At 43.1% G+C, this 25361-nt stretch overlaps 2 protein-coding genes across 7 annotated transcripts in view; both read left to right on the top strand.

The window, feature by feature from the left end:
- The window catches only part of RCOR3 (REST corepressor 3), a 29514-nt gene extending 19601 nt beyond the window's left edge, over nucleotides 1-9913 (top strand). Inside the window, exons 8-12 of one of the 3 annotated variants that reach the window (XM_084828883.1) lie at nucleotides 1489-1707; nucleotides 2740-2817; nucleotides 3894-3951; nucleotides 6422-6537; nucleotides 7154-9913. In XM_084828883.1, the coding sequence (XP_084685009.1) occupies nucleotides 1489-1707; nucleotides 2740-2817; nucleotides 3894-3951; nucleotides 6422-6537; nucleotides 7154-7498 (816 nt within the window). In that variant the 3' untranslated portion in view covers nucleotides 7499-9913. Of the gene's footprint in view, nucleotides 1-1488; nucleotides 1708-2739; nucleotides 2818-3893; nucleotides 3952-6421; nucleotides 6661-7153 lie in introns of all 3 variants that reach the window. The other 2 variants (XM_084828882.1, XM_084828884.1) reach the window with 2 other exon arrangements.
- Nucleotides 9914-16380: 6467 nt separating this feature from the next.
- Nucleotides 16381-25361, top strand: part of TRAF5 (TNF receptor associated factor 5) — a 54081-nt gene continuing 45100 nt past the window's right edge. For 2 of the 4 annotated variants that reach the window (XM_084828876.1, XM_084828879.1), the window contains exon 1: nucleotides 16381-16743. The gene's annotated coding sequence lies outside the window, so the exon portion shown is untranslated. Of the gene's footprint in view, nucleotides 16744-16978; nucleotides 17354-25361 lie in introns of those variants that run through there. The other 2 variants (XM_084828877.1, XM_084828881.1) reach the window with 2 other exon arrangements.

The raw sequence follows: 25361 nt of genomic DNA, 5'->3' as shown, positions 1-25361 counted from the left end.
GACCAATCAAGCAGATAAAAGGCCTGGAGGTGGTTCTGAGTGCTACATTTGCATTTGGTAGCTGTTCACTGGAACTCCCAACATGAGGTCCAAAGAGGTGTCCATGCAAGTGAAGGACGCCATCATTAAGCTGAGGAAACAAAATAAACCCATCAGAGAGATAGCAAAAACAGTGGGAGTGGCCAATACAACAGTCTGGAACATCCTGAAAAAGAAGGAATTAACTGGCAAGGTCAGCAACAGCAAAAGGCCTGGAAGACCACGGAAGACAACTAAAGGGGATAACCGCAGAATTCTCCTCATGGTGAAGAGGAACCCTTTCACAACATCTAGCCAGGTCAAGAATGCTCTTGCAGAGGTAGGCATGTCATTGTCAACATCTACAGTCAAGAGACGGCCTTATGAATGTAAATACAGAGGCTTCACAACAAGGTGCAAACCACTGGTAACACTCAAGAATCGAAAGGCCAGATTAGCCTTTGCCAGGAAACACCTAAAAAAGCCTGCCCAGTTCTGGAATAAGATTCTTTGGACTGATGAAACAAGATGAACTTGTACCAGAATGATGGGAAGAGAAAAGTATGGAGAAGGAAAGGAACAGTTCATGATCCAAAGCATACCACATCATCTGTCAAACACGGTGGAGGCAGTGTTATGGCATGGGCATGTATGGCTGCCAATGGAACCGGGTCACTGGTGTTTATTAATGACCTGACTGCTGATAAAAGCAGCAGGATGAATTCTGACGTGTGTAGGGCTATGCTTTCTGCTCAGATTCAGCCAAATGCTGCCAAACTAATAGGACGCTGCTTCATATTGCAGATGGATCATGACCCAAAACATACAGCAAAAGCTACCCAAGAGTTTCTGAAGGCAAAGAAGTGGGAAGTTCTTCAATGGCCAAGTCAGTCACCTGATCTCAGCCCAAAAGAGCATGCTTTTCACTTACTGAAGATAAGACTGAAGGCAGGAAGACCCACAAACAAGCAGCAGCTGAAGGCAGCTGCAGTGAAGGCCTGGCAAAGCATCTCGAGGGAGGGAACTCAGCATTTGGTCATGTCCATGGGTTCCAGACTTCAGGCAGTCATTGAGTGCAAAGGATTTTCATCCAGGTATTAAAGGCGATCCTTAAGTTTGAAATGATGTTGGTTTGTTCCATTACTTATGAGCCACCAATGGTGTGTGTGTGTGTGTGTGTGTATGCCACTGGCTGAACTTCCAGAATGGTTAGTGCCCCACTTTTGTCAAACCCTTTGAATTACAGCTGAAAGTCCTGACTTTGCTCCTATCTGGGTGTGTTTCCTTTCAACTTCAACGTGGTGGTGTACAGAGGCCAACTGCCAAAACAGTTATCCTTGTTCCAATATTTCTGGCCCTGACTGTAATCAACAATAGCTTGCATTTCTTTTTTTAGAGCTCCAGAACTGATACTACTTTTTTTTAAGCCCGTGTGATGTTTAATTTTTCTTACCTTTTTGAACATTTCAGGGAAATAACGAGCAGCCTGTTCAGTCCAGCAAAATAGGATTGGGTAGAAGAGAATATCAGAGTTTACAACATCGTCATCACTCCCAGCGTTCTAAATGCCGTCCTCCCAAAGGCATGTACCTAACTCAAGAAGATGTAGTAGCAGTTTCCTGTAGCCCCAATGCAGCTAACACCCTTCTTAGGCAGCTGGATATGGAGTTGATATCACTGAAGCGGCAGGTATTTCAGTTATATGTTTTGCATCTTGCTTATTTTTTAGATTTTTATTCATTTCCCCGTTCTGCATTCTTTGGCAGACGATAACACAGTTAAACCAAAACATTGCCATTAAAGTGATACTGTGGATTAAATTTATCCCTTAGTGTGTGTAGCCCTGGTTAATAAAAGTCAGTTCATGAGCTGTGTTCTAAAGCAGTTCTGGAAAACCTTAAGCTGAGACTTTGACAATAGTGCTGGTTTCCGAAGAGTCTAGAGATGTATACTTGTTGGACTGGATATAAGTAAAGTTGCTTTGTCAGTTTTAAAACGGGGCTTCATATATGACTTAACTATACCTTAATCTTGTTTTGAACTTCCTTAATTGGATTTTATGATTGTGTATCAGTTTTTGATACGTAATAGGATATCGACCCATTTGAACTATGGGAAACATGGCCTATAAAGATAGTAAATAACAAATATGCTTTTTCTTGGGGTTGGGAGGCATCTTTGTGACAAGCTCATGCTAGTCCTGTTTCTACACTTCTACCATTCTATTGGAATAATTTCACATTCGCAGCTATATTAATGCCTAAATGGAAAGATGCGTTTGTATATTCAAACCTCTTGGCATTATACATTCAAAATAGCACAGGCATGCTAAAATCAGGGGAAATGAGGGGAGGGCCTATTCCATGGCCCTTAATAACCAGAAACTAACAGTGGGATGGTTGGCTTTCAGAACACCTCAACCAGTCAAAGCAGGTAGCTGAGGTTTTCAGCCTTAGGTGAGCAGATGAGGATGTTCCCTTCAAGTCTTGATCCAGGAAGTTCAAACTCTCATAAAGAGTCTCCCATAGTACCAATCATGTTTGTGCTTCATGTGTGGAAGCAGATGGGGTGCTTGGCTCCCACAGGCAGATTTCATCTCTTCAGAAGTGGTACTCTCTCCGCAGGGAGCTTGGCTTGACTTCCCAGCTAGTCACTTAGCAACAGGTGTGTGTGTGTATAAAAGCTAATTTTCATTCCTGGTTTTGTTGTTTGTTGGACAAGGTTCAGAATGCTAAACAAGTAAACAGTGCACTTAAGCAGAAAATTGAAGGTGGGATAGAAGAATTCAAACCTCCTGAGGTGAGTCGCTGAAATTGAGATGAATTATTAGTATTGTATTTGTTGTGCTGGGAGTCAACTTACTTATGGCTTATAAAGGCATTGGAATACATTCTAAAGGTGCTTTCACCTGTGAGGTTTAAACCACATTTGCTTAAACTGGTCAATAAAGCTAATACAAAAAGCCTACATGAGCTGGAATGCATTTTAATTAAATAAATAAATATAAAGTATGAAATCACCATCCTACATTAACAGCGTTTCATACATGGCGCATATAACATGAAGGATTCAAAAACGGGTTTTAGCATTATGTTCAAAAAATCCCCTTAAATGTGACTTATAATTAGTAACCCAAATATACTACAAAGGAGGATTATACTTTTTTGAGAAGATAAGAAGAGCCATGCTGGATCAGACCAAGGGTCCATCTAGTCCAGCATTCTGTTCACACAGTGGCCAACCAGTTGCCCACGGGAAACCCACAAGCAGGACATGAGTGCAACAGCACCCTCCCACCCATGTTCCCCAGCCACCAAATTATGCTACTGCTTATGATTGCATTCACTAGTTGCATTTCAACGGTTGCATTTCCAGTGCACATGCTAATCCCTGTGAAGGATGGGTAGTCTCATTCTCTTCAGCATTGGAATGTACCGTGCTTATAGGTCATATGTCTACATAAAGCAGTTCTCTGCATTGAAAAGAATGGGGGTAACCCCTATTCAAATAGAAGGAAAGGCCATAGCTCAGTAACAGAGCACATGCTTTACATGCAAAGGGTCCCCAGTTCAATCACTGGTTTCAGGTAGGGCTGGGAGAGTTTTCTGTCTGAAACCCTGGAGAGCCACTGCCAGTCACTGTTGAGAATCTTGAGCTGGTGGACCAATGGTCTTACATAGTGTAAGGCAAATTCCTGTCCTAACTTTGAGAATTCCCATAGAGCCCATGTAAAAACATCAGAGCTACTGAATTAGTGATTGCAAATCCTGGCTGTAGAGTTGAAAGGTGGTGTTTATGGCTGAAATTCTCTGTTGTAGTTTTCCGACACGTAACATCTTGGAATGTGCTCTATCATTCTCTTTCTCTCTTAATAGTCAAATCAAAAAATCAATGCCCGTTGGACAACAGAAGAACAACTTCTTGCAGTTCAAGGTACACTAGTATTACTACTATTTTTTTAAAGACAGAAATCCTTTGCAATCTGGAAAGTACTCCAAAAATAGATCTGTAGCCACCTCTTCCCTTTGAAAGAACATGTGGACACCCCCATGGTATGGCAGCTTTAAAATGCAATTAAGAGGATTTTGTTCTGTTCTCTTGTTAATAAGAATTATTTAAGATTAATAGGAAGGATTTAAGAATGGTGTTGGCAAGTATGCTAAAGGAACAGTGAACAATGTTGTTGAACGTACAAAGCCAGATTATATATATATATAAATAAAATAAAATGGCTGATAACAGAAAATTTCTAAAATGATTAATTTGTTTAAAGTTTTCCTATAAACCGTATTTTCTAGTGGGTTCACATCCTTCAGTCCTAAAAGGAAGCTCTCTGACATCTACAAAGAAGCAAGCAGATGGCGACTTAACCATTTCTCATAAGGAAAGTAGGGTGTTGTGTCACTTTTGTGGTGTCTAACGGTACACTGTGCTAACAGATGTTTATGCACAGCTGTTGTAAGCAAGCACGTCATTTAGACTGACTTCAGCAAATACTCCCCCCTCCCCAATTAACTATAAATAGGAATAGTTCTGCCACCACAGCTGTACAAAATCTCTGGCCATCTAAAATAATGTTTTGCCATTAGATAAATAAGGAACCCTCCAATAAAAGCTGTGCTTATGAAATGCAGTTTTCCTACATTTGGGTTAGTGAAGTCTTCTTTAAATCCTTTGCTTTTCTTACTTTTAATACAATTTGAGGCGGTTGTAGAATTAAATGCATTCCAATAAAAAAAATTTAAGGAGGAGCAAAATCACTTTATGAATGAATGAATCCTAATTTAGTGCTGGCACGTGAGAAGAGCAACCCTATGCTTTCTGAAGGAGCGCTACAATGTCAGAGCACTCTGAATATCCTGTGTTCTGCATGGAGATGCATGGCAGAGCAGAAGAAGCAATGGAGGCAGTTAGCACTTCTCTGTCCTCTTTGTTGTTGCCTATTAATCAAGATGGGTTTCTGAGCCTGTCTGGAGAACTCATGCTCCCAGGCGCGGGACCAGGGATACTGCGTATCCCGGCATCTTCTCTTCCCTCCCCTCCCTGCCCACCAAAACACTCCTTTTTCCTCTCCCCATAGTCACATTTGCAACCTTGGGAAGCAGCCGCCGTGGTTCTTTCATTAGCAGCTGGGTGGGGGAGGGGGTGGGGGAGGGATCGGAACACATAGTCCCCCTCCTGAGGTCATAGCAGTGTCTAAGGCTTCAGGAGGGGGCCTCTGTAAAATACTATGGTCCCTGGGACAATGTCCCAGGATCATCAGATTGTGCCCTACATATTGTTTTCAGCTTGTCACATTTTAGCAATTCGTAACACAGAGACATCCCTGTTTCGTGAAATACAATTACTTAATCAATTCTGACAGGTATGTTCACAACTTTATTTTTTTTATGCTAGTCCTCTGAGGAGTCAGTAGTTAAAAAGGCACAATAATTCAGAATTTGAGGGCCTAAAGTATCAGTTGGATTCCTGAATGCACAGCTAGACAACTGAGAAAAGAACAGGAGAATCTCTTAGTGGGCACCTTTAGTGTTGGTCCTGGTTATACTCATTCTTTTGAAAATGAGCTCTGGTAAGACCATTTTGTTACAAAGATTGCACTTAGAGACTGTCTGCTCAAGCTACAGGCTTAAGCACAGTCTCCTAGGAGTTACTGAAGATAATCTGAGAATAGAAATAAAAGTAAATAGCATTTCAGAAAATGCATTAAAATATGTAAACAATTACCTGCTTCCTGTAAAATTGAATCTTGTCAAGTTAAGAATCAATGTCTGCATTTCAGAGTGCTCAGACTTTTAAAATTATTGTTACCCAGATTTTCATAGCTAGAATGTTAATTAAAGTTTCTCTTGGGGTCTTCCATTCCTTTTGTCCAGGGACCCCTTAACCATTATGCCAAATAGCTGACTTTTCTATAAACTGTTGGTTGAGCAGCTGCTTGCAAAGACTGAATTTGATAGATATTGTAAGCTACAAATCCCCCGTCTCTTTTTTGGTCAATTCATGTAACCAGCCAACAAAAGGAATGAGACTGATCAAGAATGAGTGGCACACTAGCCATAATAAATAAATAAATAGTAACAGATGTGCAATTTAGTTAATTGATACATGAATGAGTTAATTCCTGTGGAAGCAATTAGAAATACTCATTTTACTCATAATCATTTGCTTAAAGTGGCATTGAGACAGAGAAATGAGGTTAGATGTAGGCTGGGATCCTTAGAGCTAGTAAGTAGGATGCTTACAATATTAAAACTCATTAATAAAATGGACCAGTTACAAACCACATATTGGCCTTTTACATTATCTGTCATCCATAGAGGGAATCTCTGCATATATACATCATACAGATTTTTGCTTATTGACTTGAACCTTCATAGGTGTATTTACTTTGCCTTTTTAGGTGTCCGCAAGTATGGTAAAGATTTTCAAGCTATTGCTGATGTAATTGGCAACAAGACTGTTGGTCAAGTGAAGAACTTCTTTGTAAACTACAGGCGTCGGTTTAACTTAGAGGAGGTATTGCAGGAGTGGGAAGCAGAACAAGGAACCCTGGCTTCTAATGGTGATGCTTCTGCTTTAGGGGAGGACACAAAAAATACTAATGTGCCATCAGGGAAGAGCACTGATGAAGAAGATGAGGTGTGTTTTTGTGTACCGGATCTTACAAAAGCATGAGTTCAGGAATGGCATTAAACTTCATATCATAAAATGTAATATTTACCCTGAAGTGGAATGCTGAACCACCAGCTGTGGAAGCTTATTGCATCCTGGTACTTAGAGCAATCTACTGGCCATGTCGTATTCAGTTTAGTCGGGCTTGTGTTAGCAGAACATTTTAACCACTGGGCTGCCGGTCTCTCTTCCCAAACATCCTTGTGACCGTACTAATATGGGAAATGTATAGTTGAATAATTCTGAATGTTAAGCTTATATTTTTTTCTTTTTTTGTATATTGAATATTTTCTCCTTTGCTATTAAATTGTTTAGAAATGGTTGCTTTCAAAGAAGGGTTTCATAGTTACCAATATGGGTAAGCTGACTGTGCTTCCCTCATTCTGGAGGCAATGACAACCCAAACTGCATGATTTGACAGGATGGCTGCTTTTACATATCTGTATCACTTTATTTATAGGCCCAGATCCCACAGACTCCTCAGTCTGTAGGGTCTTCTCCACCTGCCCAGGCGTCTACTCCAACACCAGCAACCCCTGTAACAACTCTGAACCAGCCGCCTCCACTACTTCGTCCAACCCTTCCGGCTGCTCCAGCTCTCCATCGTCAGCCTCCGCCACTTCAGCAACAGGCTCGATTTATTCAGCCAAGGCCAACCCTAAACCAGCCCCCTCCACCTCTCATCCGCCCAGCTAATTCCATGCCTCCTCGTCTAAACCCAAGACCAGCATTATCCTCCACTGGCGGCCCCCAGCCACCGTCACTTATTGGAATCCAGACAGAATCACAGTCCCCTCTGCACTAAAGAAGTAGAGCAGAACTATGGTAAATAACAAAAATGTATCAGTGTCTATTTTTCCTCAGATAATGAAAGGGGGAAGGGAGGGAAAGCAAGCCTTCTGCAATATTGAAGCAGTCTTACACAAAAGAGCAAGGTGGAAACCTTAGCAGCAGAAATATGTGAATGGCCATCTGTATTAGAGAAACATCAGTGCTTTAGATTGCTACAGCAAACCATGTCTGTGAAGTCAGCCTTTTTACACAGCTAACTTCTCAAAAAAAGAAAAAGTTCAATGCACTAAGACTTCAACTGGTTTTTACTCTATTTATTTTATAAGATTCTTTATATTCAACTACATGAAAACAAACCATCTGGAGAGTGTAGGAGTTTCAACTTCAGTTCCGAAGTGGGCTGTAAAATTGATATATTGGGGAAATTATTTTTACATTTTCCTATGTTAGGAGCGCAAGCATTACTAACAAGCCTGCCATTCAGATTTTGACAGAGACCGTAACTTCATACATTTTTTAGGCTTGTATTTTTTAGATTTCTCTATAAACTGCTTTTCTTCAGTATACCTATTGGAAAAGTTGTCTTGAAAATTTGAAAAGCTAAGGTACAAAATAGGTTAAACCTATATATCTGATACTGGAAGCATGACTTGCTAGTGCAAAATCTATGGTAGGCAATGGATGAGCCAGCGTCTTTGCTTTACATTTAACATAGAAGAAAACTAACACCAGTAACAGCCTCTGTTGCCACGTGGCTACTTAAGTCATGTTCTTTTTAAATAATCTTTGTAGTACTACTTTTTACCTGAAATTTTATTCTCTTGTCTAAGTTCTGGCAATAAATTAGCAAGGAGTGCCCTGCTGAATTCCATAGGTACAGGGGCACTGTGAAACAATCAGACATTAAGTATGTCTTTACCTGCTATTGCTTCCTTCTTGGCCTACCCCAATCTATTTTTTGCCAATGCATTTTCCCCCATTTTACTTGGTATTGAAGCAGATACCAAATCATGCTTTATTTAATCAATTAGGAAACAGCAGTGCAGAGACTTGCTTCTTTTAGTTTTGGGCAAGAAATGCTGAGCTACAAAAGTCTTCTGATTTCATGAAAAGATGTGCATTTCTTCTTTACTGACCCAGCTGACTTCCCCACTTCTTACTGAAGCAACGGTGTTTAACATTCAAGATTTAAGGTGATTTTGTGTGCAGCAAAGTTGTACCAGCCTCTTATGTACTGCATTTTACAGCTCAAGTGTCAAAACTTTTTAGATTAACACCTTAATCATGATTAAGGTGTTAAAGGGATATATCCATTAACTTTCATTTTCTCATTTTGTTGTTGTTGAAATAATCTTATTTAAATAGAATTTTGTTTTGTTTGTAGTTTATTAAACACAAATCCCCTTCTATAGGTTTCTTTTCATACTATATCTGTATTCCCAGCCACAGCGTTTGATTTTAAATACTGGCTTTTCAAAAAGAAGAAAAGCAGGACTGTCAGTTGCCAGAATTCTTGATACTTCATGGTATTTGAACTTTGGTTCTGGGGTCAATATTAATCTTTTGAATTCTTCCAAACTCTCAAACCCCAGTTTATGCATTTTGGCATAACTCTCTAAATACCAAACTACTAACAATGCATTTTCAGTATTTAAGTATGTAGATCAGGTCTCCCAGTGACTGTATTGTCCTTTTTTGTCTTGTTTCTTGTTGCTAGAACTTCAGTATACAGAAGGCTGGGTGCTGCCATGCAGATGGCAATTTTAGACTATCAAAACTATAACTGGGCACTTGTTCATTTGGGTGAGATAGGTATGTAGTGTAATACTGCTTTACATACACTATACCACACAGTAACAAAATGTTTAGCATTTGTAGTACTGAATATGTACATAGCAAAATGTCGTCCTTTTTAAAAAAAAATTGTGTGCTTTCCAGATTATGTGCATACAGCTTGCACGTCCTGTTTTGGGTAGGGGGTTGTGTTAAGCAGTGTTTTTTGCCTGGAAGAGTGATATGCTTGCTGCTTAATCAAAGAATTAAAGTTTCCAAGGAATCTGTGTCTATTTTTATGTACCTCGTATTGGTTTAAAATGTTTAGGGCCCGTATACTGTGATTCTCTTCTAAATTCATTTATATTTTTTTAAAGATTAGAGATAAAACTATATGATTTTTCATTTCAAAGGGGTTTTCTTTTTTGCCATACGCTTTTAAAAAAAATCCAGCTTGACTTTGTACCATTGCTATAAATACAATCTATTAATTTTGGTTTACTTTTTGTCACTTTATGAAATGTAAAATGTTTGCACTCCCTTTAAGTTGGGCAGAGAAAATATTTCTTACATTGGTTTTGACAAATGTAACTTTACAGCTCCTTTTTATGTACAGTTTTTCAGTTACAATAAAGAAATAATAAAAACTTTTAAATGAATGGCCATTTGAAAGGCCTGTGTGTATATTTGGACAAAGTACTTCTAAATTCAAGATGCTGAAACGGAAAAGGCTGGAAAAGATGTTTGGGGTGAAGAGGTGATCGCTGTGCTTCAGTTTGTCACTGGATACACATTACTAAAAAGGTATTAAGTAACCTATAAAACTATATTCTTGGTAGGTAATGTTGTTGTTGTTGTTCAGTCGTGTCCGACTCTTCGTGACCCCATGGACCATAGCACGCCAGGCCTTCCTGTCCTGCACTATCTCCCGGAGTGTGCTCAAGTTCATATTCATTGCATCGGTGATGCTATCTAGCCATCTCATCCTCTGTCGTCCCCTTCTCCTTTTGCCTTCAGTCTTTCCCAGCATCAGGGTCTTTTCCAGAGAGTTTCTCTTCGCATTAGGTGGCCAAAATATTTGAGCTTCAGGTTCAGTATCTGTCCTTCCAAGGAACACTCAGGGTTGATTTCCTTTAGGATTAACTGATTGACCTCCTTGCAGTCCAGGAGGCTCGTAAGAGTCTTCTCCAGCACCACAGTTCGAAAGCATCAATTCTTCGGCGCTCAGCCTTCCTTATAGTCCAGCTCTCACAGCCATAAGTTACTACTGGGAAAACCAGAGCTTTGATTAGATGGACCTTTGTCGGCAAGGTGATGTCTCTGCTTCTTACTATGCTGTCTAGGTTTGCCATAGCTTTCCTCCCAAGGAGCAAGCGTCTTTTAATTTCATGGCTACAGTCACCGTCTGCGGTGATCTTGGGGCCTAAGAAAGTAAAATCTGTCACTGCTTCCATTTCTTCCCCTTCTATATGCCCGGAAGTGATGGGGCCAGATGCCATGATCTTAGTTTTTTTAATGTTGAGTTTCAAACCAGCTTTTGCACTCTCCACTTTCACCCTCAACAAGAGGCTCTTGAGATCTTCTTCGCTTTCTGCCATTAGGGTGGTATTGTCTGCATATCTGAGGTTGTTGATAATTCTCCCGGCAGTCTTAATTCCGACCTGTGATTCATCCAACCCAGTGTTTCTCATGATGTACTCTGCATATAAGTTAAATAAGCAGGGTGACAATATGCAGCCTTGTCATACTCCTTTCCCAATTTTGAACCAATCGGTTGTTCCATGTCCGGTTCTTACTGTTGCTTCTTGACCCTCGTACAGGTTTCTTAGGAGACAGGTAGGGTGGTCTGGTACTCCCATCTCTTTCAGAATTTGCCACAGTTTGTTGTGATCCACACAATCAAAGGCTTTAGCGTAGTCTATGAAGCAGAAAGAGATGTTTTTCTGGAATTCTCTTGCTTTCTCCATGATCCAGCGAATGTTGGCGATTTGATCTCTAGTTCCTCTGCCTCTTCGAAACCCAGCTTGTAGTTCCGGTAGTTCTCGGTTCACATACTGCTGAAGCCTAGCTTGTAGGATTTTGAGCATCACCTTGCTGGCATGTGAAATGAGCACAATTGTACGGTAGTTTGAGCACTCTTTGGCATTGCCCTTCTTTGGAATTGGAATGTAAACTGACCTTTTCCAGTCTTGTGTCCACTGTTGAGTGTTCCAAATTTGTTGGCATATTGGGTGCAGCACTTTAACAGCATCATCTTTTAGGATTTTAAATAGCTCAGCTGGAATACTGTCATCTCCACTAGCTTTGTTGTTACTAATGCTTCCTAAGGCCCACTTGACTTCACTCTCGAGGATGTCCGGCTCAAGTTTAGTGACCGCACTATCATGGCTATCAGGGACATTCAGATCTTTCCTGTATAGTTCTTCTGTGTATTCTTGCCACCTCTTCTTAATCTCATCTGCTTCTGTTAGGTCCCTGCCTTCTTTGTCCTTTATCATGCCCGTGTTTGCACAAAACGTTCCCTTGAGATCTCCAGTTTTCTGGAAAAGATCTCTAGTCTTTCCCATTCTATTGTTTTCCTCAATTTCTTTGCATTGTTCATTTAAGAAGGCCTTCTTGTCTCTCCTTGCTATTCTCTGGAACTCTGCATTCAGTTGGATATCTCTTCCCCTTTCTCCCTTGCTTTTCGCGTCCCTTCTTTCCTCAGCTACTTGTAAAGCCTCATCAGACAGCCACTTTGCTTTCCTGCATTTCTTTTTCTTTGGGATGGATTGAGTTGCTGCCTCCTGAACAATGTTACGGACCTCCGTCCATAGTTCCTCAGGCACTCTGTCTATCAGGTCTAATCCCTGAAATCTATTCCTCACCTCCACTGTATATTCATAAGGGATATGATTTAGGTCATACCTGAATGGTTTAGTGGTTTTCCCTACGTTCTTCAATTTCAGCCGAAATTTTGCAACAAGAAGCTCATGATCTGAGCCACAGTCAGCTCCAGGTCTTGTTTTTACTGACTATAGAGCTCCATCTTTGGCTGCAAAGTACACAATCAATCTGGTGATGTCCATGTGTAGAGTCGCCTCTTGTGCTGTTGGAAAAGAGTGTTTGCTATGATCAGCGTGTTCTCTTGGCAAAACTCTATTAGCCTTTGTCCTGCTTCATTTTGTACACCAAGGCCATGCTTGCCTGTTATCCCGGTGATTTCTTGACTTCCTACTTTAGCATTCCAATCCCCTATGATGAAGAGGACATCTTTTTTTGGTGTCAGTTCTAGAAGGTGTTGTAGGTCTTCATAGAACCGATCAACCTCAGCTTCTTCGGCCTCAGTGGTTGGGGCATAGACTTGAATTACTGTGATGTTGAATGGTTTGCCTTGGATTCGTACTGAGATCATTCTATCATTTTTGAGATTGTACCCCAGTACTGCTTTTCCCACCCTTTTATTGACTAGGAGTGCTACTCCATTTCTTCTAAGGGATTCTTGCCCACAGTAGTAAATATAACGGTCACCCAAATTAAATTCGCCTATGCTTGTCCATTTTAGTTCGCTGATTCCCAAGATGTCGATGTTCAGTCTTGCCATCTCATGTTTGATAACCTCCTGCTTACCTTGATTCATTGATATTACATTCCAGGTTCCTAAACAATGTTGTTCTTTACAGCATCGGATTTTCTTTTCACCACCAGACACACCCACAGCTGAGTGTCCTTTCGGCTTTGGCCCAGCCGCTTCACTCTTTCTGGCGCTACTTGGAAATACCCTCTGCTCTTCCCCAGTAGTATATTGGAAACCTTCCGACCTGAGGGGCTCATGTTCCGGCATCATATCTTTTAGCCTTGTGATACGTTCCATGGGGTTTTCTTGGCAAGAATACTGGAGTGGGTTGCCATTTCCTTCTCCAGTGGACCACATTTTGTCAGAACTCTCTGCCATGACCTGTCCGTCTTGGTGGCCCTGCACGGCATAGCTTATGGCTTCACTGAGTTACGCAAGCCCCTTCGCCACAACAAGGCAGTGATCCATGAAGGGGGAGGAACCTGTACTCCCTACGAATTCTCAGAGAAGCTGCTGACAGGCTGTAATCTGCTTCTCACAGACTGTGCTGCCAAAACAAGTTGGGCTAGCGTACAAACATGGAGCAACTCTGGTTCACAATTAACACAAGCATCTGTTGGGCACCTTATGCAGATGTCAATGGCACTCATAACTGCATTGCTATTCTGAGGTACACACAACATATTAGGGGTGAGTTAAAGGATTCCTTCTACACATAAGGGAATGTGAAGCCTCCACCGTTTCTTAAAAAGCTGAAGAAAATGGAGCTGAAGGAGCAATATTTCATTACCATGGGATCTTTAGGCCAGGTGAATCTTTAGGTGCAACTACAGAAGAGGCCCTCTCTCAAGTAGCTACCAATCTTAACTTTTACTGCCATTCAGAGAAGGGCTCTGATAATCTGTTATTGGACAGATTCATACAGATCAGGCAGTCCTTGTTTATTATTGCATTTATATCCTGCTTTTTTCCCTCTTGCAATGAACCTAAGGCAGCTTACATGGTCCTCCTCTTCATGTTATCCTCACAACAACCCTGTGAGGTAGGTTAGGCTGAATGTCAGTGACTGGTTCAGTGTCACCTAGTGAGCTTCATGGTTGAGTGGGGACTAGAACCCAGATCTCCTGCTTCCCAGTCCAACACTCTAACCACTACACCACACTGGCGCTCTCTACATTATTTTATTTATTATAGTTATATCCTGCCTTTTCTCCAAGGATCTCAAGGCAGCAATCAGTGTGTATGCTGATTATATTAGCCAGGGATTTCAGCTACCTATGTAGAACGACCTGTTTTTCTTCCTTGCTTCACTCTATTGGTTTGCGTCAGGAATTCTCTTTTAAGTGATGTGACAAGGATGGATTTGAATGTTTATAACACTTTCACAACTGCTTTACAGCCTTCCCTTTCAGCAGTACTACTAGTGAGGGTGGGGGAATCAGATTTTTCCAGTAACAATTATGATTTGAGTTATAGTAAAACTGGTTTCATCGGATGATATGATATGGGGAGATATGATAGCACTCTTCAAGTACTTGAAAGGTTGTCACAGAGAAGAAGGCCAGGATCTCTTCTTGATCATCCCAGAGTACAGGACACGGAATAATGGGCTCAAGTTACAGGAAGCCAGATTCCTGCTGAACATCAGGAAAAACTTCCTGTTAGAGCAATATGACAATGGAACCAAGGGAGGCGGTGGGCTCTCCCACGCTGGAGGCATTCAAGACGAGGCTGGACAGCCATCTGTCAGGGATGCTCTGACTTGGATTCCTGCATTGAGCAGGGGGTTGGACTCGATGGCTTTGTAGGCCCCTTCCAACCCTACTATTCTATGATTCTATAAGCCAGTTCATATGTTAACACCTAATGAGATGCCCACAAACCCACTTCCTGCCACGTTGGAGTCCTATATTAACACATGAAGCTACTTTAAACTGAGTCAGAACACTGTGTCCACCTGTCCAAGTACTGTCCACTCTGGTAGTGACTCTCAAAGGTCTTTGGCAGAAGCTTTCCCCAACATGTGCTATTCCCCCCCCCCTTTGTTGCCACTATGCCTTTTCTAACTCTCACTCTTGAGAAGAGCAACTCCTTGCTAGAGAGATGAAAGTAAACACTGGCCAGCTTTTTTCCCTTTCATGTTTTCTGGCAAGGTGGATCCTCTGTTGTATTTCTGAACAGAGTATCTGAGTGCAGGTGAAAGTGATGCAGGCAAGCAAGTACTTTTTGTAGGAGACAGCTCCCACCACCCCCCACAGTACAAAACGTGGGGAACAAGGTGCAGGATACAGCTTACATGTGGTTAATAAGTGGACCGCAAAGCCGCAACCTGAAGGCAAGACTAGTTCTTATCTCCTACAACTACAGATACGTGTAGGTAACTTGCAACGGTTCTGCAATTCTAAATACACCTACTAGAGAGTAAGCCCCTTTAACACAATGGGTCTTGGTTATAAGGAAACATGCACAAGATTGTGCTGTAAATGTTGCATTTATGGGTGTTCAAATGCAGGTCCAGATTAGTATATGATATACCTTGACATTCCTAGAAAGCTCTATGTAACTAAAAGCAGAAGCTTGGAGCACTGATGTTACAAATGGTCACAGGTCTGTGCTATTGAAAAGGCAGGCCAGTTAGACACTTCAGGGAAGGAGATGTAGCTCAGTGGAAGATCAGAGGCTTTGAATGCAGAAGGTCCTAGATTCAAGCCCTACTATCTCCAGTTAAAAGGATCAGGTGATGGGACAGATCTCTTGCCTGAGACCCTGGAAAGCTACTTCTGGCCAGACCAGATAAGTCTGGGCTAGATGGACCAATTGTGTGATTTAAGACAGCTTCATATATTCATGTCTTTGTTCCCCATTTTCAGCCACAACAGTAATATCTCAAAATAAAATGTCACAGGCAGTACTGGGTTACTGTCCTTTTTGCTTTCATTTCCCCAGAAATTATCTTGGGGACTTAATACTTTTTCACACTTAGATTCTAATGACAGGACTAGGAGAGACCAGAAATGGATTTCCCCTTAGGTTAGTCTAGGAGGCAACCACAGACTCCCCCCACCACCTTTAACATTTAATAGCTGGCTGTTTGAGTCGCTTTTTTGTGGAATTTCACAGAACTTATTCCCTGTACTCTGGGGCCTTCAACTCTGAAGTGTGGTTCACTCTGGTTGTGGCACCTTACAGAAATAGACTCCGTACTAGATCGTATCTTTTTAGTATGTGGGTTTTTATCTGTTAAAAGAAACTGTTTACGGAAACTATCCATTCCATAGATGTTCTTTGCCCCTTGTTTTTCCGCTCCTTACTTGATAAATCGTTGGGTATCTCGGTATACTCAGTAGTCTTCACACATTTCCCCTCTACACATTAGAATTATTAGAAAAACTATTCCTGTTTAACAGCAGCTGCACCTGCACCCAGGCCCCAAGGAAGGCACCGAACTATCCTCATCGCCACCTATTCCGTTCATTCGTCGCCCGACTCATAAACGGACCCTCTTTCCCCTCGGCCATGAGAAAGGACCCTCTCCCGGGGAAGCCCCTTTTTTGTCCACTAGGCGCATCCCGGAAGGCAGCGTGACTCTCAGTTGCCACGAAACTAAAGCCGCGGCGAGGAGGAGCGAGGGGGAAGCCTGGAGGGGAAAGAGGACTTCTCCCGCTTCGCTTCCGCTGCGTCGCCGTCTGCCCCTGCTCCGGAGTTCGGCCCTGCGCGCAGCGGCAGCAGAAACGGAGAGGGCCAGCAGAGAGCGGCCCTTGGTTGCGCCTCGCTTTCCCAGGCGGCGGCCGGCGGAAAAGTTCGCTCCGCCCGGGGCGGGCTGGCTCGGGGGCGGGCGCAGCCCTGCCCTGCCCTGCCCGCTGGAACGGGGCGACTCTTCCCCGGGAACCCAGCGGAGGAGGCGCCGTCGCAGCCGCCCACCTGCCCCGGTAAGTCCGCAGCAGCGGGACCGAGGAGGAGAACAAGCAGCTGCAGGCGCTGCTGCTGCTGCGAGTGCCAACGCTGACCACAGTTCTGCGCATGCTTACCTGGGAGTAAGCCCCGTTGAACTCAGTGGCGCTTACTCCTGAGGAAACATGTCCAGAATTGGCTGGCGGTTTGCTGCCGCCGCCGCCGCGCTCTTTCTCCACATAAAGCGCCCACGCTCGGGAGGAGAGGGAGGCGCCAGAACGGAAGACTCGATGCGAGGCCGCCCCCTCGCGCGCCCCTCCCTTGCAAGCAATGGAAGGGATATGCCAAGAGCCGGGAGGCGCCCCCCCGCCCGCCCCCCCACTTGCGCCTACGTCAGTCTCTCCCCCCCACCCCCGATCCCAGTCTCTTCGGGTTACTCCCCACGTGCGCCTCTGACAAGGCTCGAGTTTCCGCTCTTGCCATTGGCTTGTTTGGAGACCACTTGGACGGCAGCGCGGGCGGGTCCTGGGGGGTTGTGGGAAAACAGACACGCGCTCTTCGTGTGTGTGTGAGTAGAAACTGGGCTGCTGAGGAATCGAACGCGGGAGCTTGCCCGGAATTTGAACCTGGGTCGAAGGAACTCCACAGGTAAGTCAGGTAGCGCAGCGACTCTTCGTTGTTCTGTAGCCTCTGTGGCTCGCCGCTTGGTTAAATCTGTTGTGAAAGTATTGCTGGATGAGCTCGTGGGTAGTGGTGGCATATGATGGGGCTTTTAATGTTACTTGTCTTATCGGCTGTTCATAAGAACGTAAGAAGAGCCCTGCTGGATCAGACCAGGGGCCCATCATTCCGTTTACAGAGTGGCCAACCATCTGCCCACAGGAAACCCACAAGCAGGACATGAGTGCAACAGCGTCCTCCCACCCATGTTCCCCAGCAACTAGTGTATATAGGCATAGTGCCTCTGATACTGGAGGTAGCCTATAGCCATCAGGACTAGTAGCCACTGATAGACTTCTCCATTAATTTGTCTAATCCCCTTTTAAAGCCATCCAAGTTGATGGCCATCACTACATCTTGTGGTAGAAAATTCCATAGTTTAACTACGTGCTGTGTGAAGAATTTCATCCTTTTATCTGTCCGGAATCTCCCACCAGTCAGCTTCATGGGATGACCCAGTTGGGCTCTAGTATTATGAGAGAGTGAGAAAAATGCCTTCGTATTCAATTTCTTCACACTTATATGTGTTTTAGCTGTTTTAAATTTTTGTACGTTAAAATTTTATATTTGAGGGTTTTAATTTTTGTAAACTGCCCAAAGAGTATAGAAATTCAATATAATAATATCAAATTGTTGTTGTTGTTATTATTCAAATGGTTGCTTAGCCATGTAAATGGGGGTGGCGATAAAGGCATCACTAATTCTGGATTTACGGTACAATCCTATGCATGTCTACGCAGAAGTAAATCAATGGGGCTTATTCCTAGGTAAGTGTGCCAAAGGGTTGTAGCCTTACATAGCCTGATCTTATGTATGTTTACTCAGAAGGAAGCCCCTCTGAATTCAGACAGATTATGGGACTTGTAATCCAACATTTCTGGAGGGCACCTGGTTGGGAAATGCTGTTATGCATGCTTAACTTGGGAGTAAGATCCATATACATTCAATTCCTGAGAACAAATGCATGTAAGAGCAGGCTGCAAACCCATGCACCCACTTACTTGCTTCACAATAAAACTGAATAAGATCATGCTACAAGGATCCCTTGCAATGCAATCCTAGGTATGTTTACTCCGAATTAAATCCCATTCTGCTCTGCAAGATTTACTCCCTAATCACTGTGTTAAGGATTGCAGCTTGAGACGTAAATGGCTAGATAGGTTACACCGTGGTCCAATGTAGGTATTGTCTTTCTTTGAGTGCAGCTGTGGAGTTGTGGGACTACAGCTGAGTGTAAACTATAGCTGTTTAAAACAGCTGCTTTCTTTTAAAAGAAGTCGTGGTAAATACATCATTTCAGCTGTCATGCCTGTGAGAAAGTAGAAAATGCACAATGTAATTCTATATGTAATTACAAAAGTAAGTCCCATTGAGCTCAGTGGGGCTTAGTCCCAGGAAACTGGGTACAGGATTGCAGCTGCAGTACAGGAATAACCCTCAGTTACATGGTGGAAATGTGATGTTTCCATAGGCAGGTTGTGAATCCTAGCCAAGCTGTTAATTATATGTAAAGCTGGGCATCCCAACTAGGTGCAGTCTTGCAGCCAAATTGGTCTCCTAAAATCCATGTGTTGTTTTTTCCTATTTCAGGTAAACTGAGGGCACAATCCTATCAGGATAGGCGGCTGCCTCCATACCAGGAGGCAACTGCCTATCCAATGCAGGGCAGGAGGAGTGTGGAGGGGATCGTCCCCTCCATGCTTCAGCTGCCCTGCATTCATGGCTAGACAGCCGATTTCAGCTGTCTAACCATGGGAAGTCAGAGCAGGGGGTCAGAACAGCATTTCCACCCGCCCCCAGGAATGCCCCGTTTTCGCTGCTCTGTGCTCCTCTTATGAGCACAAAGCACGGGACCAGTCCATGCTGCCTACGAGGCAGGCAGGAGGGGGTGGAGGTCGGTTCTCAGGGAACCGACCTATCCTGTGGCCATCTAGCCGCTAACTAGCAGCCATAGGATTGCACCTAAGTGCACTATCATTTGCTGTGTGCTGCCCGTGGGACTTTGATATTACACTGGCATAGGACCTTTTCAAACTCGGGAAAGGGAAATGGAGGAGAGCAGCAGACTAGCTAGGAGGGCAGCTGTTGGCTCTGCCTCATAGCAAATGAGGATCATGTTATAGGTTTTGTGTAAATTTAAGCATGAGATATCTGTCTGTATCGTATTTTGGTCATTCATACAACACTAATTGGTCATTATCTGTTTCTGGTTAGCATTTTGCCAGAAGAAGTCAGTATTAACAAAGTAGCAGCAGTTTTATTACGATGACAGAAGGACACATAAAGGAACGCAGCTTGTTTGGGAATGCATGAGCCATTAATAAAACAAACCCAAAATAGACAATGATGTAAGAGAGAGGTCTGTAATGTTATTCGTAAAATCATGAACTTGTGGGTTCTGGCATTGCACACAGATGTAAACTTTTGGATTTTGACTGCACTGAGGATGGAAAATAAGCTACTGAGCATTAGTGCACACCCTTAATCCCTGGACAGCACTGTTACTTCCCAAAGAACAAAGCTCGGTAAATGGGCTTCCATATAAATAGAGCTTATCAATAAATGGGCTTCCATATAAATAGAGCTTATCAATCATACCAATGTGTTGTTTCCCATAAAGTGCTGCTTCATCTCAAAATGCCAAGGGCCTTTCTAAATGGTGTCGTAATAAAAAGTTATTTCCTGCATTTGTTCTGAGTCATTTTCTGCTACATTTGTAAAAGAAATTCTCTGATCTTAGTTGTAAATCATGGTTTTTGTGAACTGAGCATGGCATATTAGATAAAGACTTCTGGAATGAGATAAATTGCCCTTAGGTGGTAAACTAAAGTATGGAGTGTCAGCATCCATTTTTAATCAGGGCTGGCCCTCCCAGGAAGCAGAGTGAGGTGCCTGCACCAGGCAGCGGAGTGAGAGGAGTGGCGAATTGCACTGCTCCTCCGCCAGGAGGGCCTGCCACCACTGCCTCCATGGGATGCTCTGGAGAGCCCGGCAGCCGCTCTCCTGTCACGGCTTTTGTTGTAGTGACAGAGCGACCGGCAGCAGCACCAAAGGTAGGGGGAAGGCTGTATGATGTGGCGGCAGCACATGGTCTCTCCTACCTTCAGGTTGTCAGCTGTTTGATCATATAAACTAGGCCTTGGAGAATATAGAATCATAGAATAGTAGGGTTGGAAGGGGCCTACAAGGCCATCGAGTCCAACCCCCTGCTCAGTGCAGGATATAAATATAAATGAAATGGGATCCTCCTGATCGTTGACTCTTGTGTGTGCTGTCATCTCTTATACATTTATTTATAAACTACTTCAGTGCCTTAATTGTTGACAGATGCAACATTGCTATATCATTTTTAAGTATCATGAGAATTAGCCCCATCTACAAATTCTACTCTTCTTTATCTGCCATTTGCAACTTTGCATTTACTAGACTCTTATCACTTCATTACCAATTTTCTCTTTATTAAAAGATGTGCTTGTCTCTGCTACAGCAATTTTTTACTCTTTTCACATAATGCACTCTTTTTATAATAACCAGGTTCCTGCAAACATAATAAGATATTTGTAGGATGACCATTTTAAAATCTATTGGATAATAATCTCTTCTGTGAAATGCTTAAGATAAAACTATCAGTTTTCATGAAGCAAGATCTAAAATCTGGGTATTAGGGAGAAAATTTAAGTCAAGAAATCTTGAAAAATATTTTGTGCTGCTTCTTCCTTGCTTATTTAAATTCAAGCAAAGTGAGCAGAGTCTCTAAATGCTTAACATGTGCTAGTATCATACTGAAGTGTTGTAAAGCTGTGAGTATATAAGTAATGTGTTGTGGCTGCTCCTTGAACATAGACCTTTGGGCTGCAATTCTAAACACAGTTACTTTGAAGTAGTACTGCTGAAACAAATGGGGCTTGCTTACAATTGTAGTTCAGCAGAAATGCAGCTATTTGTGGCCAACAAAAGAAGCTGCCAGAACTAAAGGGTTTTGAAACTACTTGGCTAGTGACCGTTGTTACAAGTAACTTTTCTTTCTCCCCTTTCTCTCACTCACACAACACACACACACATTTCTAAGCATAATGTATCTGAGTGCTAGACTGAAATACTTGAAAGTCACTGGAGAAGTTGTATCTTCAAGTAAGAAATGTAAGAGATGCTTGTACCTAATTTAGTGGATAATCAGTATTTGTTTATTGACCATGAACTCTGGCCACTTTTTTGAAGTAACTTGGATACCTCATATGGTATCCAAGTTACGTCAAAATGCGGCACATTGATGTTAAAATACATAGCGTAGAACAGCAGAATAAAGGTATGTAAACAAAGAAGAACAAATGAGAAGCTTAAAATACACTTGCTTGATGATACATGGAGGGAGCAATCCTAGACGGCCATAGGATATGTCAGTTCCAGGAACTGACCTTCCCCCCCCCCCGCCCCGCCCCGCACTGCTTCGCAGACAGCTCAGAACAGCGCCGCACTCTCAGAAGAGGAGCACAGAGTGGCGAAAACGGGGTGTTCCAGGGGGCGTTCCGGGGCGGGGAAGGCAGAAATGCTGGTACAACACATCCTATGTGTTGTCCAGCAGCTGTTTTCCCCGCTCTGCCTTTCTGCGGCTAGACAAATGCAGGGCAGCTGAAGCGTGGAGGGGATGGATCCCCTCTGTGCTTCTCTTGCCCTGTATTGGATAGGCGGTCACCTCCGAGTTCGGAGGCGGCCACCTATCCCCATAGGATTGGCACCCTTAGTAATAAAACTGAGAGTCAAGCAAATGACTTCACTAGAGTAGATATTGTTGTGAACCGTATAGAAATGTAATAAATATAAATAAGTAAATAAATATTCTTTCCTTCTTTTCCCCCTGTCCCCAACGTTCGGGAGAGGGCTGGATCTTGGTTCCTTTTTTTAATGTGCTTCTGAAGGAAGCCCATAATGAAACCATAACTGCTGAGTATAGTTAGCCAAGATATAATAAATAGGGAACCATTCTACTGTTCCTATACAACAGGGTGGAGAACCCTTTTCAGTCCAAGTGCTGAATTTCAATCTCTGAAAGGTGAGGGGGGGGGATACATTCCATCTGTGTATGGGGCCAAAATGTGATACCAGTTTTAAGTCTACTCAGAAGTAAGCAGGACTAGCCTCCATGTCTTCTCGGAAGTAATCAAGACTGAACCACTCAGCAGCACTGAACATCCTATCATTCTCCAGGCCACAACTATCCTAAATACCAAGCCTCTACTCATGTCTACTCAGAAGTAAGCAACACTGAACTGCTCAGCAGCTTCTTCCCCAGGTCCAATCCCCCTCTCTCTGGCAGGGAAAAGCTCATTTCTCTGATCAGCAATTGATCGGAGATAGGAGCTTTTCCCTGCTGGAAGAGAGGGCAAGGCCTGGAGAAGAAGCTGGCAGGCTGGATTGGGGAACCAACGCAGAATGGGGAGCCACTGTATTCAGGCTGGAGGTTCTCCATGCCTGCTTTACAAGGTGGGTGTCTTTTGGAATGTTCTTAAGAGCTAAAATTTAAAAACCAGAGGCAAAATTATGGTACAGTGACTGAATCCATTACATAAAACAGAGTAATCTTGAGAATAAAGGACTATCTAATTATTTTAGTGGAACTTGTCTTCACTGTAGGAAGAACTGTGAAAACATATTGAACTCCTGTAGTGAATACCCAAGATTTTGTATTCCTGTGCAAAGAGAGAGAGAAATCAGTGCTGATTTCGTATGGAACATTTTTTACGCCTTTTTGACAGGTTTCTACTTTTCAGGATTCTCACCTATTCTTAAAAAGTTGGTGGATAGATTTTGATAAAAAATATTTTAATATTCTTTCATAATCACATTAATTTTAAGATGTTCCAGGTATTTTGCACTCCAAGGTATGAAATACGTGTCTACTCAGAAGTAAACCTCATTGAGTTCAAATGGGACTTGCTCCCAAGTAAATGTGTGTAGGATTGCAGTCCTAATTTTGTAATAGATTATTTTATTTATGTAGAAACTTTATCAGATTATATATTTTAACAACATATACATTCAGGTCATGTTTATGAATTATTGTTTATAGTTGCTCCTGAAAAAGGATTTTAGACCCAAAACACATTGAGCTTTCCATAATATATTTTTTTCCTGGGATCTGTACAGGGTTCCTCTTTTCTTTTCTCACAATAAATATGTGGCTAACCAGCCAAAATTAAGCAACTATTTTATTTATTTATTTATTTATTTATTTATTGCATTTATACCCCGCCTTTCTCCCTCTCGCAAGGAACTCAAGGCGGCTTACATTATCCTCCTCCTCACCGTTGTATCCTCACAACAACAACCCTGTGAGGTGGGTTGGGCTGAGAGTCTGTGACTGGCCCAAAGTCACCCAGTGAGCTTCCATGGCCAAGTGGGGACTAGAACCCGGATCTCCCGGCTCCCAGTCCGTCACTCTCACCACTACACTACACTGGCTCTATTTAAAACTCCTACATTGAAATCAAATGGATCTTCAGTCTTTTTAACATGGGTTTGATCATTCCTTACACGTTTACTCATCTTGGTATCTCTTTATTACAGTAATGTTACAGATGTTTGGTGACATATTGGTTTGATATATACTGAAATTGAAATGGCAAGTATAGGGGGTTTGTGCATTATTTGCAAATCTGATATCAGTAAGTCTGAAAGTTGAATCAATCTAGGCAGCCTTTTGCTGCCTCTGATTTTCAGGAGGACTTTGAGGACCATTAGTCTCTCTTCTGATTAGGGGTGCATGAAAGTCACTTACCTGGTCTCACAGCTTTTTGCGGTGGGGGGGAGGCGCTTCGCTGCTCTCCCCCCGAAGTTCAGGCCGGGGGGGGGAGGCTTCCCGCCTCGCCCGGCCGAAATTCAGGCCGGGGGGGAGGCACCTCGCCTCGCCCGGCCGCGAACTAAAAAGTTTAAAAAAAAAACATGCCCCCGTGATAGGCTACATGACGATTAACGTAGCCTATCACGGCTAGATCTGCAAAGTCAGCCGTGATAGGCTACATAAATCGTCACGTAGCCTATCACGGGTGACTTTGGAAAAAAAAAAAAAAGCGCGTACGCAAATGACGGCCTCCATAGGGAGCCGCCATTCGCGTTCTTTATTTGGTCGCTGTAGTCTACATAAATCTTTACGTAGACTACGGCGACCAAATAAGGAACATGAATGGCGGCTCCCTATGGGGGCTGCCATTAGCCGTACGCGCTTTTTTTTTTTAAGTCACCCGTGATAGGCTACGTGACGATTTACGTAGCCTATCACACCTGACTTTGCAGATCTAGCCGTGATAGGCTACGTTAATCGTCACGTAGCCTATCACGGGGGCGTGTTTTTTTTTTAGTTTTATTGGAATGGCAGCGGCGGCAGCCGGTCGAAAGATCGGCTGCCGCCCCTGACGAAGACCCAATGAACCGCCGCCGGGACCCGCCGCCGGGAGGGACATTCGGGAAAGGTAAGTCCCGTCCCGGGGGGGGCGGGGGGCGGAGAATTTCTCCCCAAAACTTCCTCGGCCCCCCGAAGTTTCGGGGAGAAATTCTCCGCCAACCCTACTTCTGATACGCTCTGCCATGGTTAGTAAGCCACCCAGAACCTCTGGCCTGTTGTAGGGTTCTGAGGTGGCTTGTTAACCATGGCAAGCCACCCTCACCATGTTCACATGACACAGCAAGCTGTGCCAGCAAGGGTAATTGTGCAGATCCCCCTGACATGCAACCAGTATGCGCAATGGGGGGAAATAAGCTACCATGTCTTATTTCCCCCTCTGCGGTCATGGGAATAGGCCCATTGTATCAGGCAGTGAACAGAGTATAAGTATTTTCTGAGCCATGACTTGGCATAGCTAGGAGTAGACCTGGGTAAGTGGAAGCATCTTTTACCACTTTTTACCATGTTTGGACAATACCAAAAGTCATGAATGTAAGA

The sequence above is a fragment of the Heloderma suspectum genome, chromosome 1 (genome assembly GCF_057233095.1).
Source record: "Heloderma suspectum isolate Gila_16-S chromosome 1, 16-S_ref, whole genome shotgun sequence".
Lineage (NCBI taxonomy): Eukaryota > Metazoa > Chordata > Lepidosauria > Squamata > Helodermatidae > Heloderma > Heloderma suspectum.
This window is presented reverse-complemented; position numbering and strand designations above follow the sequence as displayed.